This window comes from Calidris pugnax, unplaced genomic scaffold, assembly GCF_001431845.1.
Source record: "Calidris pugnax isolate Ruff unplaced genomic scaffold, ASM143184v1 scaffold103, whole genome shotgun sequence".
In the NCBI taxonomy this organism is placed as follows: domain Eukaryota; kingdom Metazoa; phylum Chordata; class Aves; order Charadriiformes; family Scolopacidae; genus Calidris; species Calidris pugnax.
This window is the reverse complement of record NW_015090990.1, coordinates 5,857,033-5,873,784: the sequence shown is the minus strand read 5'-3', so window position 1 is coordinate 5,873,784 and position 16,752 is coordinate 5,857,033. Positions and strand designations below refer to the sequence as shown.

At 37.2% G+C, this 16,752-nt stretch overlaps 1 protein-coding gene and 1 long non-coding RNA gene across 4 annotated transcripts in view; one reads left to right on the top strand and one right to left on the bottom strand.

Annotated features, from left to right (window-relative positions):
• Nucleotides 1-16,752, top strand: part of COBLL1 (cordon-bleu WH2 repeat protein like 1) — a 55,467-nt gene that overhangs the window by 33,642 nt on the left and 5,073 nt on the right. For all 3 annotated transcript variants that reach the window (XM_014954716.1, XM_014954715.1, XM_014954717.1), the window contains 6 exons: nucleotides 3,150-3,294; nucleotides 3,904-3,972; nucleotides 9,467-9,725; nucleotides 12,268-12,353; nucleotides 13,671-15,292; nucleotides 16,410-16,592. In XM_014954716.1, the coding sequence (XP_014810202.1) occupies nucleotides 3,150-3,294; nucleotides 3,904-3,972; nucleotides 9,467-9,725; nucleotides 12,268-12,353; nucleotides 13,671-15,292; nucleotides 16,410-16,592 (2,364 nt within the window). The remainder of the gene's footprint in view (nucleotides 1-3,149; nucleotides 3,295-3,903; nucleotides 3,973-9,466; nucleotides 9,726-12,267; nucleotides 12,354-13,670; nucleotides 15,293-16,409; nucleotides 16,593-16,752) is intronic.
• Nucleotides 9,558-16,752, bottom strand: part of LOC106895339 — a 30,143-nt gene continuing 22,948 nt past the window's right edge. Inside the window, exon 3 of the long non-coding RNA XR_001413409.1 lies at nucleotides 9,558-9,683. This is a non-coding gene — a long non-coding RNA (uncharacterized LOC106895339). The remainder of the gene's footprint in view (nucleotides 9,684-16,752) is intronic.

The window sequence follows — 16,752 nt, the reverse complement described above, 5'->3', positions numbered from 1 at the left end:
TTTTTTTTCTGTTACTCTTTGGACATATATTTGTTGGCATCCTTGTACAAAGGGAAGAAAGAAATACTAGCAATATGGCTAGCAGTGTGCTTTGATATTCCAGTTGCCTGTATATCTTCTGTCAAACCTAGTTATCTGTGGAGCAAAAGAGGCAGGTACTGGTGGTATGAAAATGTGTATATATTGACCATTGGTGTGAGCTATGCTTTCCAGCACACTGAAGTGGTTCACTACCGTTATGTTCTTTCCCAAGTACTGTTTTCTTCCCTTCCAGCTACAAATTTACTGTGGCTTAATTACCTTTCCCTTGCTCTTTGAAATGACAAGAAGGGCCAGGCACCATGTCTGCCACTGCTTACAGAGGCTGGAACTTGGGAAGCACTGATTTCTACACATCTCTGCTGGGGGTGGTGTGGGATTTGGTGCTAAATTTCTCTGTACACATTTAAGGCTGAAAAGCTTCATATCCATCCTTGCTTGTTCCAGGATGCGGAGGGTGTGCAGTTTGTAAAAGTGGAACTCCTGCATATGTTGTGGAAATTATGATAGAGTCCAGTAGTGCACAAGCACAGTTAATTACTTCAGTGATTCTAACATGATTTTTAATTTAAGTGTATTTGATAAAGCACTGGTTATCATTGGCAGTTGGTATGACACACGAACACCCAGATGTATATTCCAAAACTTTGTCAGATACGTCTTAATAACATTATTTTATTTTTTTCCATCTGTTTAAAGTACTATTTTCACATTACAGCCTTTGTTAGGATTTGAAAGCTCTTAATATTCATATGTTGAATAATTCCTGAGAAAATCTGTTCAACACTTGAACCTTAACTGGAACATTTAGTACTTTCTCGAAATCTCTCTTTGCAAATCGTTTGTTTCTTTGGATGCAAAGGGCAGTAGAAAAGCTTATAAAAATCTTCTAGTAGCATTTGTGCTCTTATGCTGAGAACATTATTTCCCCCCTACACACATACTCTTTCTGTGCAGGAGGGAACTCTGGTGACATCTGTTTAGCTGAGCGAGTATGCGCAGAACTCTGTGCCAGCCAAGTCAGCTGAGGGAGCCTGTGCGAAGCAGATGAGGGTGCAGACCTTTGAACAGAGAAACAGTGTCTTTGTGCAGAACGGAGGGGCTGCAGCCTGGAGAGCAGCTACCAAAGAGGAGAAAAATAAAACTACCCAGCAGCAAGGAGGAAAATAGTTTAACAATTAAAAAAGCCTCCTTTGGGGAAATAATATTTGACATCCCCTCCTGCATAAGTTCAGATGCTGATATTATTCATTCTTAAGGTGTTTGATTTGGTTTTTCTCTTTTTGTAGAACTATTTGAGAACTGTGAATAAGAAACTATGACAGTATATAGTGATTTTTGTTGTGTGATGTTTTAATCTAGAAACTGATTTGTTTAAAAACTATTCAAGCATGCAGGTATTTTTATTAAGAGTGGAGTGCTATGTCCATATCCTCTGTCGTTCTTAAAAGAACATTTCACCTTGTGCTTTGGGTTTTTTTCTCTGTAAAACCCTGAGTCCTGCTTTGCTATAAGAGGTTTGAGTTGCTTGCTTTGGCATTAAATTGATAGGTAGAAGAGTTGTGTGAACATTTTGGACAGTGTTGCTCTTTACAGTGCGGTAAAGTATCTAGGGGATCTGTTGCACCCAACACTGGGGTGGGACAAAACAGATGACTCAGTGTGCTCAGGTTAGGTCAGAGGATGGTTTTCACCATCCATGTTCGTTCGTTCAGGTGTTCTATTGAGATGTAACAAGAGCTGCTTCACAGACATCTTGTGCCAGTATCTTTTCTCTGGTGAGTAATTTCTTTATAGCTTTGATTGTATACAACCAAGTACTCTAGCTTTTGGTGTGTAATTTCCCCCTTACTGTAGGACTTGTATTTGTACAGTGGTAACTTTCTGAACAATAAGCGTCTTATTCCATGAATATTGACACGGTCAACAGTTCTGCTGTTGGTGATGTTTTTGAAAGGATCTTCAGTGAAACAAAAGTTTTAAGGTATATTTATGCCATCTCTGTTCCTCGATATTCTGCTTTGTGAAGTGGGCTGGTTAATTGAAGCACAGAAGTTCTCTGAAGATGACCCCACATACAGTTGCTGTGTGGATCCTTCTAGCAAGAAATGGATGTCACTGCTGGATTTTATTATATTGTTGAGTAGGCAAGTGATAGGAATCAGAATTACTACAGAAATAGGCAGCTGTGTCTAATGCCAAAATACGTTCTTTTACTGCTGGAATCCTGAGCGTTATCATTATATTAGATGTGGAAATACAAGGTTTCTTCAGCATAAGGCAAACTGCAGTTAAGAGTGGCAGGCAAATTTACAGCTACTGTCTTTTTGAGACACAGAATGTATTTTTAAAACAATGTAAAATGCAGTTGGATGGCTATATCATAAAACTCTGAAGTCTTCAGTAGGTAGCCTTTGTCCGTTTAGAAATGGTTGTGATTATTTGTGAACTAAGAATTTTTTTTGGTCTTTTGCTAGAAAATGAGGACATTATTACAATTTAACATCAGTAGGTATTATAATTATTGCTATTACAACTTACTACAATTTAATTTCAGTGTTATAAGACAGTTGAACTTTCTAAGATAAGATTTGAAAACTGGCATTCAAAAAATTTCTATAAAAATTCAAGTATTTCAGCTAGAGAAGGAAAATCCTAATAATTATATATATGGCCCAATTAGGACTGCTGTTGAAGGAATGGAGAAGGAAACATTGTGCTATGTCATTGCAGTGAGGTGTAGTTGAAGCTATTTTCCACAATCATTTTTAGCTACTTCTAGAAAATAATTATTTGGGGTTTGTAGAATAGCCTTTGGGCATAAAAGAATTCAAATTCACTCTTACGGTATATGTAACAACTGATTTACTGCTGTATCTTTTACCTCTGTGAATATATTCAATTACTCTAAAAAAAAATTGTTTTTCTTTTTTGAAAACTGCTCCTCGGAGGAATTAAGATGAGAAACATAATATGTTTGGTAATAGGTATATACTCTTTCTTTCCCAGATGTACGTTATAAATACTTTTGGAGAATAATTACTAGAGCTATTTTGCTATTTTTTCTTTGATTGCTAATAATCTTCTTCCTCCCCTATCTCCCTTCTTAGGCCCCTCCGGGAATACAACGGAAAGGTTCTCTGCCGCTCAGTGACACCACTTCTGTGAACTCCTCTCTACGGAGGATGAAGCGCAAAGCACCCTCACCACCCTCTAGAGCACCAGAAGATCAAAGTGAAAGCAGTAATGAGCCTGGTAATCTATTTATGCTGTTAAATTGGGAGGCAACAGAAAGTATGGCAATTTGGCTAAACTTTAAAGAAATACCATCTTATAAGAACTTCAAGTAAAAAAAAATTAGTTCCAACCATCTTCAGATTGTAAGGAGTGGTAATACTACTTTGAGACTGCCTATGTTCTCACACTACATGAGCCAGGTTTTAGGACATGCGGATCGGAAAAAAAGCAGAAAATGCCAAATTCATTATAGTTTGGTTAACTATAGCAATTGCATTTGGCTTAATCAGATGGATAACCTGGGGTGGGGAGAAAAGATTAGCTTCTCTGGATCAGAGGGGGTTTAATAGGAAATGGACTGAGAAGACTTTTAGAGAAATTTAGTATTGTTCTTTTCTCGTTCTTCTGTTTGAACAAAACTTCACTTCTCTTTGGTTCAAAAATACCTGAGAGTTGAGATTAAAATACCTGGGAAATGTGACAATGAGCACTGGTTGCTTAAGAGAAGGTGCATGTCTTGAAGAACTTGCCAGCCTGTTAGATCGTAATTTAACATTTTGTCTAGAATTTTTGTTGGTGAAGAAATTGAGAAGCAATAAAAAAAGCATGTTACTTGACTTTTTGCAGCAACACAGTCACCAGGCTCAGCCCCTACTAAAGTGGAAGAAAGAGCCACTGAAATGCAGTCTGAAACAGGTTGGTTCTTTTTCCAAATGCATTTATAAAATCTACTTCACAGCAAGCTATGATAATTCATAGTAATAAATTATTATACTATAGAAGTGTCATAAGTATAAAACTAATTTTAATGCTTCAGATCAAATAATTTTTCCTTTGAAGTACATATATGGCTTTCTAATACAAAGATGTTTTACTGTCTATAGAAATACATAGGATATATGTTATATTGGTCTCTGTGGTTTACATTTAATAAACTGAGCATTCTCCCTGTCACAAGTTGTAGACAAGAACAAGCCATAACTTCTGTGATTTTTGTATACCCCTTAACAAGTCTTCAAAAGCTAAAGCCCAGTCTCATTTTCAGAACCCCATCTTGTGCTGCCCTTGACCTGCATAGCCTAGGGGTTACAGCAAATCTGTGCCTGTCTTTGGCTTTGCATCTGAACAGCCTTTGAAAACATAAGTTGTAAATACAAACTGTATGCATAATTAGTTGTTTATACATTAAATAATTTGTTGGGTGCTATGGAAAACCTATGATACATAAAAGTATAGCTGTTTGACATACAATGCTTTAGCTGCTGAATATAATACTTTTTAAATTTATGCAGTTTGTACTATTAAGTACTGATGTTTGTGAGCATCAGACTATAGGGTTCAGATACAAGATACGACACGTAGAAGTCTTCTAAAATTTGTAAAAGCTTTTAGAATAATCAGTGCAGCCTGGAAAAATCACTCTTCAGTGTTCAATTCACTCTTCCAAGAATGAAAGATATAAACACTAAGCATGCGGAGTGCCACTGGCATTATATGAGGCTAAACACTCAATTTCTGTGCTAGTTGACAGGAACTCTTAACTAGTTTTCCAGCTGTTTTATATGGGATGCCAATCAAATTGGTTGCAGTGGTAAAACACAAATGTACTGCAAGAGATGAAAAAGTCATCTGCTATCCTCTGTCTCTGGTAAAGAGGGAAAAGAAAAAAGATTAGTAATCAGTAAATTTGGGCTCGGTTTGTGTTTAGGGCAATTTATGTAAATTGTCAGAAAAGACCTTTAATAGAAAGAATATGTAACTTAATAAATAGGAAGTATGAACCTAACTGTGCAGTCTGAGGCTGAAGAGGTAATGAAGCTGTAGCGTTTTCTTTTCCTAGTTGTAGCAGCAGATGAAGGAGGGTAGTCACTTCTAAATGAATGGCTCTTAATGATGTTTATTAGTGCTTAATTTTCTGTGTTGAAAACTGTGTTTATCTATGTGATGGATCTATGATGATGAGCAAAGTTATCATACTGTGATTTAAAATGAAGGGGGTTTTGTTTTCATTAGCTTGTTTCTATCTTAAGATTATAGATCTATGCTAGAATTTCTGCATTTCCTGTCACTGTAATGTCTGAGTCCTGCACAGATAAACAGCCCTGAACTTCATAGAAATGCCTCGTTTGCTTTTCCATAGACCTAGGGACCTATGCTTGAGGCATTTGAGTTTTGTAATTAAATATTTTAATTTAAGTTGTAATGGAAAGAAATAGAAAAATGTAACCGTCTTCAGTGGGCTTAGAACAGTCTGTGTTGAGCCGTAGGATTTACCTTCGCTGTTAGCGACAGTCCTCATTCTCTAGTTCTGCTGCTGCCATCTTCATGCAATGTCCTTTGCTGAAGACTTAAGGTAATGCATTTTTTAAAATGCAGAGATAAGTCACATGGCACAGCTTCATTGCCATTTTTTTTCCTCTCTTTCTCATGGGATACTGCTGCTCTTTGGTGAAATCTCTGAAACTGCCCTGAGTCCTGTGTAAAAAGGGTCCTCTTAGCAAAGCCCATCATGCTGTGAGAACCAGTATTCACCTGCAGCAAAATCAACTGCAGTACACTTGTCCTGTTCCTAGGTGGAAAATTATGCGTGCTTGGGTGTTGTTGTTTTTAATGGATAAAATAGTTCAGTATCTCTTTAATTGCTAAATTGGGCATCATTTTAACTTTTCATAAACTCGGTAGTTCCTTCCCTTTGGATTAATACTGCTTTGATTGTCAAGCTTCTGGAAGCATTTTGATTTTTTTGCTCAGCTGTGACTGGCATTCCCAAAGTAGTTCTCTTCTGCATTGCTACTTTAACAAATAAACAAAAGAAGTTAAGCTGCAAATATAGCATTACCTTCTGCCCTATAACGAACCATTACAAATGTTCAATTCAGTATCAAAGTAGTGCATAGCTAACAGACACGTGTACGTTAAGTGGAGCTATGCTATAATTTGGAATAGGCAACATTTCTGTTGTGAAATGGCATTTTTCTCATAGTGTAAAAACAGACTGTACCTTGACAAAAGTAGTTTGAAGGCACACATCTACTAGAATAAACATTGACAGGGAATTAATTTGAACATTTGGGATTAAAAACAACATTTTTTTTTTCTCAATTATGATTTTTGTTCCCCTTCCCAAATGCTCAGTCTTTTTTCTAAGGAAGAGGGTGAAGTGGTGTTTAAAAAATAATTTAAAAATTGCAGATTTTAAAATATTTTCCTATCAAACAAATCCCTTGATATAATCTTGGTTATAGCATCTCTTAAGAAACTCATTAAGGAATGTAGAGTCAAGAGCAAAGCCACTGGCAGATTTGCATGATGCAGTCAGGCTTTCTGGCGTTGGTGCTTACAAACACAGCGGCTCATGGCAGTGCCAGCCTATTCTCTGGTGTGCAAAGAGTATTTTTAAGCACTCAAAGGAGACTTGCAGTTGGTATTTCAGTCATCTTATTCAGGTATGTCTTCACAATGTCATCCTGTAGGCTTTAATGATGTTCTTTTAGGGCTAATTAAAACTCAATGACTAATGTTCATATAGAATAAATTCTACACAGACAAAAATGCAGTTTCTTTCATATATGGACTTAGATATAGAGTGTATAAGCAATAAGGCAACAGTATGTAGCCAGTATTGCCATAAGTGCTTCCTAGTGATATGTTGCATATAAAAACTCTAAACTGAGGGTTTGGAAACAAGTCATAAAATCAGAACTATGCCTCTGGGGAGTTAACTGCATGATGTAAATGAAGGGTGGCTGTCAAGTGTTTATCAAATGCATTCAAAGTTAATTCTGCAGCAGCAGTGATGGTCCAGGTCTGGAATGAGATCCAGTAACAGACGAAAAAACACAAGTTGAAATTAACTTCAAGCAAGGCTGATATTATGCTGACAAATGAAGTAGAGCACTGTAGAAAAAGCGTGAGAGTTGTTTTTGTTTGGTATTCTACATTTGTAGGTCAGGTTAGTCCACTCCAAAGCTTGGAAGTGTTTCTAGCACAGCAAAGGACAGACTTTCACGCAGTAGGAACGTCAGCAATGTCTCCTACAAACCCAAGCTAAGCTTCCATCCCATCAGTATAGATACAACTCAGCCTTTGTTATACTTCTCTCCAGAGGAAAAGCAGCAGAGATTACAGCAGTGCCTGGGCACAAAGCCATTGCAACTCTAGAATGCTTCCATTTGTCTTGTCAGAAGTCTTGGCTGTGCTTTGTTGTATAATTCAGGTTTCCACAGAATATTTAGACTGAAGGTCTTAGTCTTTGTTTCTGTGGCTGGTGATGGCTTGGGCCAATGGCATAATAGTTCTCATCAGTGAAGGAGACAGTGATCTTGAGAGCTGGTTATGGGCTGTGGAATGGTCTCAGCAGCTTTGGGGGCAGGAGGGGGTGCGCAGGGGCAGAAGGAAGAGCAGGCCCTTACTAACAGTAAATTCTTAAGGAGTCCCTTTCATACCAGTCTGGGATATTGGTATGTACCTATGTTTAAATTGCATGGAAGGAGCTGTCTTGCACAACTTTGCAGTTTTGCCCCTCTTTCCCTGGGGATCTAAATCACCTCTGCATTCAGTGCTGTGGCACACGTTGATCACATTACTTAATGTGTAACCACAAAATGCAAAAATATTGTACATAATACAAAAAACTAGAATTAAACAGTAAAATGTCTGGCTTTTGTAGTTGCTCTGTAACTGTGAATGAGTAACTTTAGTATTACTGAAATCTTAACTAATGACCCTATTGGAAAAATCAAAGTTTCTGTTATGTGCTGAGACTTTCTCTAATATATACAGTCCTCTGTTATGTTTCTATAACAGGGTACTTCTCTAAAAGTACTGGAAACATTGTAGGATACCAGTCTGTACAAAAAAAAAAAAGTTAATCTGAGATTTTTTCATACTCTGGGATCCATTACTTTCCAATATTGCTTGCTTTAAGCCAATATTTTTTTATTTGTTATATATATTTTATATATATAATAAATATATAATCTAATATAATATAAGATAATATATATATAATTTATATTTTATTTATTTATTTCATTGTTTCATTTTCATTTCATTGTTAGCCTTGGTTTACACTTGGAAATATACTGACACAACTTAGAAAAGTCTGAAGCCTCACTGCCCAAGTGCAAGCCTGTGCCTAAGGTACTGGCACACACGAAGCTGGCAGGTATACCCTGGTCAGGTCAGGCAGAGTCAGAGGTCAAGTCACTGTTTATATGGCTCAGTTGTTGCCACTAGCCTTCCCTGGCACCACATTGCATTATATAGATGGAATTACTATTTTCTTTGTGTTATAGAATGCAAGTTGCAAAGCCAAGAGGTTAATTGTATGGTCTACTTACTAATGGAAAAACGGGAATCATCATCATCTTGTAGGAAGATTCCTGGCAGGGAAGTGAAGCTGGAGATGGTTAGTCCCTCTGGAAATCAAAATAGGTGAATTTATTAGCTTAACTTCAGGTACACTGAACTACATGTGGCCTAATCCAGTAGCTAAACCTTTTAGTTGAACTATGCTCTAGCTGAAAACTTGGTTATTTGTATGGATTAGCACTTTCCCATGTACTTTATTTTTGTACATTTCTACTGTAACACAGGCCACTGCATAAGACACTTCTAACTATATTTTAATAAGCAGGATAATTATGGGAAATTTTTGATAGTGGTGAGAAAACTTGTTCAAACCAGGGCAAAACTGAGATTTGGTTTACTCTTAAGTTTTCTAACATACCTATATATGATATAAGAGATATAAAGGATATAAAGGAAGTGTGTATTTTAAGCCTCATTGGAGAGCTAATGGAAGCATTAAGAAATCTAGGTAAAATAGACTGCCTCAATGAAATTTTGGAGTATGATATTGTTAAATATATTTTGATCTATCCTAGTACAGTACTTCAGTTAAACAAGGAAAATGTTATTCAGTAGTTACAGATGCACAAATGGACTGTAGCATGGAGATGAGTGTAGTTTCACAAGTAAAAAGATAATTGGAAAGAACTGGAAAATACTGTGTAGTTAAAACTCTGAATTAGTTGTGGGGTTTTGTTTTTTTGTTTCCTGAATTATGAAGAAAAGTCTCCTTGGTTTTCCTTCTTGAGAAGTCCCTTTGTATCTACACCCTGCATTGAGATTTGTGGATTATTTCGTTTTGCTCTATTTTTTTTTTTTTTTCTTATTGTGAGTGTAGGTGTAAGGAGCACAGAATACAACCTGGAAGAAATTGATGAACGGGAAGAGATGAGTATGCAACAGAGAGAGGACAGTGAAAGTACAAATACCTGTCTCAGGACAGGAGAGGTTTCTGCAGCCTTGAGCTCTGCTGAGGTGCAACTGGAAACTGAAAAAAATAATCCTGCTTCATCAGCTCCAGTTCCTGGCAGTGTTTCTGTAGACAACTCGCAAAGCTTCAAGGAAGAAAAACAAGAAAATATGAGCACAGATGGCAAGTAAGTACGTTTTGTGACAAAGAAAGGAGCATTAGGGAGGGAATGGGGGAGGCAAATAAAACGTAGAGTGCTGTTTCATTGTGGAGCACAGAATAGAGAATTGTGAGAGAGGAATGAGCTTAATATGCTTAGCTTTCATTGTAGAACTCTTCTGAGCACAGTAATTCATGAAGCTTTTCAACAAAAATGACAAAGTGTTCTGCAGTCTATTCTGTTTAAGCCTCCCTTTCCTTACTACTTGAAGAGCCGAACCCCAGAAAAGTTGAACCCGTCTCTAAAACACCCAGCATACCCACCATACCAGTGGTGCGCCGCAAAAAAAATTGAATTCATTAGTTAAATGAGAATTTACAAATTCATTCTTACAGTTGAGGAAAAGCAGGTAGATTTGCCATTTCTGTTCTTCTGAGCACAGTTATCTATTGCTTGCATATTTCTTTTGGTTTTAATTTTTCTTTTGTCTTTTCCTTATGTGTGCTAGCCAGTTGTCTTGACCTGTCTCAATCCAACTGCTCTCAGGAAAACAAGTTAATTCTTTCTTTTTAAAGAATAAACGCATTAGTTTTCTTAACTGCTCTTTTTCCCTTCTGGTGATGCTGTACCTTTGCCCTTCAGCATGTTTGTTAAACTACCTGACTCAGCAGGTTTCCAACATGAGTTAGTGCCTGCTTGAAATAAATGTTGATTGTCCAGAGAAGTCCCATTGTGTTAATGTAATTCACTATTTCTCTGTTCCCTGGGGCAACCAAACTGGCTACTGTTCCCAATTTAAATTGAAAGAACTATTTCAATTATTGTACTGAAGCCAAAATGCTGTAGCAGCCAAGAACTTTCAAGGTAGTATGGAGAGCTTTGACTTGCTTTTCAAGGGCCTTTTTTGTCAGTCCAAGGCCAAATGTGGCTTTGCAAAAATCTTTGGTCCTGACAAATACTGTGCCAGTTGCTTGGGTGTGTCTCCTCTCTGGCAATCTACGAGGAGGAGGATCAGTCAAATGTTATTTTTTACTTGTCTTGAACTTGCAAATGATCAAACCTGTGTTATTGGGCCAGTTTGGCCAATTGTCCTGGAGATGTTTCTTTTTACCCTCCACTAACTTGTAATAGCCTTTCGTGGCCTATAATCCTGGTGAGTATCATCTAGCATGCACTGTGCTCTAACTTTAGAGTTTGGCAATCCTTTCTTTCCCGAAATATCACAGGGATTCCAGAATGAAGACTAGGGTTTCTTTGACATTATATTTCTGGAAACCTTTTGATAATTCAGATCTTCTATATAAGATTTATTTATTTGAAGAAATGCTTTTTAATCAAACCAGGGGTATGTGTAATATTCCAGTCAAAACCACTGATTTCTGTACTGATATTCTGTGGTGTTCTGTGGCTCTTGGGTTTTGGCTTTTTTCTTTAAAACTGTTCAACCTGTTGTGAATACTTGTTATTCAGTCAGCTGTGTTCAAGGGAATGGAGATAAACAAGAGTACAGAGTGCAGGACTGAGCTTTAACTTTCTTCCAACAATAATTTAGAGAGCATATGCTTCTGTTTAGTGGTTTATTGGACACTTACAGTATATTTTGGACTGTACAGGCAGCATGAGAATGGATGGTCATTGAGGAATTTGTAATTTTAAATGATTCAAAGCAGATGCTTCCACTGAAGTCACTGATTCCTGACAAGTAATACATTTGAAGTGGCAAATGAATTGGAATCCTCATAATGCCAGTATTTGTAACTACAAAAAAGCCCAACCAAACAGTATCTTGAACAGAGATATAAATTTGAAGTTCTAGTGAAGTTCTAGAGATTTTTAATATTTTGGCCCTTTTAATTTACTTTTTTAAAGTCAAGTACTTAATTATCCCCTCATAAAAGATGAGGGGGTTTTCCAGCAGTTGTGCAGTTCTTCTGTCCACTGTGATCCGAGAAAAGAAATCGTATGGATTTTCAAAATGTTTAGTATACAAATAACATGTTTGATGCCTATTTGTTTGTTGTTCTCAAGGTATTTCTTGAAAGGGACAGAAAATTTTTTATTACTATTGTGAAAAGTCTGTACTGCACAGTTCATATGTTCATATGCAGTCAGTGTCTCATGCAGCTTCCTGGATACCATGTTGGGGTGAAAATCAAGGATATGTTTTAAATATTGGGGCTGTCAGAATGCTTCGTGCTAAGAACACTGTAATATGAATGATAAACCATCACCTTTGTGGCTGCACTGAAACTGAGTTGTTACTGGAAAAGGGACTTGTTCAAACGGCATAAGTAAACAAAAGGAGGGGAAGAAAGGCAAGGAAAACTGATCATCTGCTTACACAGAAGAGAGTGAAGCTGCATGTCACTGGTAAAATATCATAGCAGCATTTCCTCTTGTTTTTTAAAAAAATAAAATAATCTATTCTGCTGAATACTCCAGTGTTTGGCAGAGTGATTCTATTTTGTCCATCTGTGTTTGGAGAATATTGCCAGTTCTCTTGCGTCGTTTCTTGTGTTTACTGAAATGAATGATACCAGCATATTTAATGTACTGTTGTGCTTTGCAGAGGACTACAGCCTAAGATAAGCAGTGAGCAAGCTGCATTTGAAAAAGACAGGAAGCTTAGAATTTTGGATCAAAACAAAAATGATGGTGAGTAGTTCCCACTCATTTTTAATACTGCAAAACAAGGTTGAAGAGAACTTTCCTATTCTTTTAAAAAAATGACAATACAGTTAACTCTTTAATTGCTATAATTCAATTATTTTCTTTATACTTTCTCTAGCTCTGGTGTATCCTCTTTGAGATGAGGTAACAATAATTGACTGCAGTTCTTGGGGTTTGGATTTTTTATTTTTAATATTTTTTTATTACTTCCTATAGCAGTAGTGAAAGCTGCATCACGCTGTTGTAGGGCAGTACGGGTGAAAAGGCCATCAGTTGTTCTTTGCTTATGAAATTAACACAAGTTTTCTGCATAAAAATGGAAATATTTTTAAATACAAATAGAACAAAGTGATAGGCTGATTTGAAAAGAAATGACGACATCCTGTGCATCTGATAGGATCATAAATTTTTCCGTGGATTTAGTGACTTGATTGATTTATTTTACCCTTTTGTGACACTGATTTTCAGATTTATATATTAGGCCTTCCATAGTCTTTTATATTCAGTATACCTCTTTTTATAAATCATAACAACATACTGCATGAGTCCTGTTTATATGTGACTTAAGTTTAACTACTGTTTAACTACCATTTAACATACTTGAAATGAGGAGAGATTTTCTTCTTTCTTTTTTTTTTTTTTTTTCAAAATACCACCCCACATTATTATTATTCCAAAAGATTTTAATTTTTCCCAATATTGTATTTTAAACAATTTGACTGAAAATTTCCTGTGTTTTGGAGAGATCTACATGTGTTTAGTCCAGGGGTCAAAAAATTGAATTACCAGACCTGCTAAACAGTTGGAAAAATAGAGTTGGAAAATTGCTTTTGTCTATATGTTTTCCAGTTGCTTGTACAAATATATAACGTATAGTTGACAAATAACATTTGTAATGTTAAAACTAAAGATCAGAAGCTATAGAAGTGTGGAACTAAATTAAAATTGTGCCTAACTTAATATTGAATAGTCCTTGAGTCACTGATGCCTATATAATCAACTGAAATTCATTAGCACTTTTTAAATTATTCTAGAATAGATTTTTCTATTAAGTTGATGCATGGCACCAGTAGCTTGTTAATTAAGGAAGAATACCTGAGTTAGAATACTATTATTTGGCAATATTTGTAAAATATATCTTTAAATAGCCTTTGAAAGTAAGTGTTAAGTAAAATTTTAATATCACTGAGGAGACAGTTCTTGTAGTTAAATACATTGGATGTAGGGCTTCATGATATAAGGGGGAAGGTTGAATCCTTTTGGCATTTGTATTAATTTTGAAATCTTTCTTTCACTTAAAAGATCACAGTGATACAAAACTCCTTCCAACAACAGAAGAGAAAGAACTTCAGACAGACGAAATTAAAACAGTAGATTTTAGAGAAAATAACAAGCTTGAAGTTGACAGACTATCAAACTGCCAGGCGTGCAAAAATGACATCTCTGTAAGTCATAGGAATTATCCTCAACTGATTCCAGAAAAGCAAGATCAGAAAACAAATCAAACCAGCTTGGACACGGTAAAAACTCAGGATGTTGCAATCCAGACAGGTCCATTGGATAGCAATTTGGGAAGGACTACACAGAAAGAAATTATTGTTCCTCAAGGTCGTGAATCATCCACATTCAAAGGACTGGTCCCAAAACACAATACAGACACAAACAACCCCCTTCTTCAAGTGATGCATGGAATAAAAGAGGATGAAGATACTTCAACAGACCGAAACCTTGAGAGACAAGAAATTAGCCATGAAAAAGTAATTCCCATTAAAGAACAAGGTGATATTTGTATAAATGGCAGCAATTTTGCTTCACCAGAAACAACTGCAAAAACTCCAGATGACTCTCCTGTAAAAGGTTACCCTCTTTATAGACAGGACACCAAACCTAAACCCAAGCCTGCTAATGAAATTACAAGAGATTACATACCAAAAATTGGAATGACTACTTATAAAATAGTGCCTCCAAAATCCTTAGAAATCATGAAGAGCTGGGAATCAGAAATTCCATCAGATTATAAGGATCAAGAGGTATCTACTTTGGAAAACTCTCTGAAGCATGAAGACCCCAAAGAATTCAGAGTGCAAGCTGAAGTTCCTCATCTTCCAAAAAGCGTGGATCATTTACAAACTGCTTCACGAAATGAACCTGGAGCAGCAAATGATCTGCTACACAGAGTGAACAGCATTTCTGAACGTGTTGCGACGTCTGGAGCTGAGATTACTACTGAGAGCAATCGGATGGAAACAGTGTCTTCCAAACCGCGTGTCCCTCTAATGCTGAGCTTGGATAATACAAATGCTTCTTCTGAGACTCAAGACAAATCAAACGCATTAAGTCCTACAACAAAGCCTAGTTCTTTTTATCTGCAGATGCAACGAAGAGCTTCAGGTCATTATGTGACATCTGCAATTGCCAGAAGTACTGTTTGTGCTCCTAATTCCATTCAAAATGAAGCTAAAAATACAGAGGTGGGAAAAAACATCTCATCACCTGATCCAACTTCTTTATCTTTACATAAAACAAGCACTTCCTTTCCTCCATCAGATGATGAAAAAATTGATGACAGCAAAAAATTTGAATCCTCCACTTCTCCTGTTAAAAGCAATAAACCTGCAAGCTTTCCCTCCTGTCCGCCAGCACCATTGAACCTAAGAACTCTAAGAAATTTTGCAGTTCCAAAGCCGTATTCCAGTTCAAGACCATCCCCTTTTGCTCTTGCTGTCTCATCTGCAGTCAAAAGGTCACAGTCATTCAATAAGACACGTACAATCACTAGCCAGGCACCGAGAGAGGAACTCCCTGTTGAACTCTCCTCTGCCTCTTCCACAGCTGAATTCTCCTCAGCTACCTCTGTGCCTCAAGTGAAAAACCCTTCCTTACAGACCATAACAGTGGAGTCACAAAATACTCTAATGGATAAGGTAAAGTTAACTTCTGATATTGACTGTTGATCCACTGTCATGTAGTGTGATTAGTCTAGAGCCTCTGAACTTCTTCCTGATCAAAAAGAGCTGTATTCATACAGTGTTAAACACCTTCTGTCCAGCAGCAGCACAGCATCATAATTAAATAGAGGAATACAGAGAATGTTAAAGTAAAAAAAAAAATTCATTCAGATTATTGAAAATAATTTCTTCATGCCATAATTAGCATCCCCTACTTCAAAGAACATTAAGTCCATAGAATCATAGAATACCAGGTTGGAAGGGACATCAATGATTATCTGGTCTGATCTTTCTTGGCAAAAGCATGGTCTAGACAAGATGGTCCAGCACCCTGTGCAGCTGAATCTTTGAAGTGTCCAATACTGGGGCATCTACAACTTTCCTGGGGAGATTTTCACAATGAGATCAGTCATTGGGATAAATTTTCCTCTTGTGTCTAATCAGAATCTCCCCAGGAGTGACTTGTACCCATTACCCCTCATCTTTTCCATGTGACTCCTTGTAAGAAGGGAATATCCATCTTGTTTGTAGCCACCTTTTAAATACTGGAACATGGTGATAAGGTCTCCCCTAAGCCTTCTTTTCTCAAGGCTGAACAAAGCCAATTCTCTCAGCCTTTCCCCATATGGCAGGCTTCCCAGTCCTTTGATCATCTTGGTGGCCTTTCTCTCGACCCTCTCCAGCCTGTCTGCATCTTTTCTGTACAGCTGGGACCAAAACTGAACACAAATTAAATAGAATCATTTGTACTGTCTATACCTACTTTTATGTTCAGAGTGCTTGTGACTTGTCCTTTACAATTCTGTGTGTTGATTTCTTAAATTTAATTCTACACAGTGTGATCAGTTTGGCTCCAAGTGATCATGGCACACACACACTTGAACAGGGGTATAAAATTTTGCTGTTGTAATTATCTGAAGGAGAAACTAGTGAACACTAGTGGAAATGTGACTGATCTGTGAAATACTGAATGAACTAGAACAGTGGCAGTTTGATACACAGCCTTGTGCTGGGTTGACTTAGTTTTCCATTTATGACTAATTCATATTAAAAGGTTTTGTTTTGGTTTCCCTCCCACTTCCTCCCTTTATAGAACGACAGCAATATGAATAGCGAGCAGAAGAGTCCGGCGCAGTCAGGTGCTTCCACTGACCACCCACCCCCTGTCCCTAAGAAACCAGCCATGGTGACATTCCAGCGTTCTGACCCAGAACAGATCCACCAGAGCTTGCTGGCTGCAATCCGCTCTGGAGAAGCTGCTGCCAAATTGAAAAGGGTGAGTTTTCATCATTGCATCCATAACAATGAACTGATGGTGCATCCTTCAGAATGACCATATTAATGCCTGACACTAACAGCAGTTAGCTCTGGCACAAAGTGCTCCCAGGGCATCTCTTAGGAAGGGAGGTGGGGAAGAGAGTTTGGTTTTGCCGAAT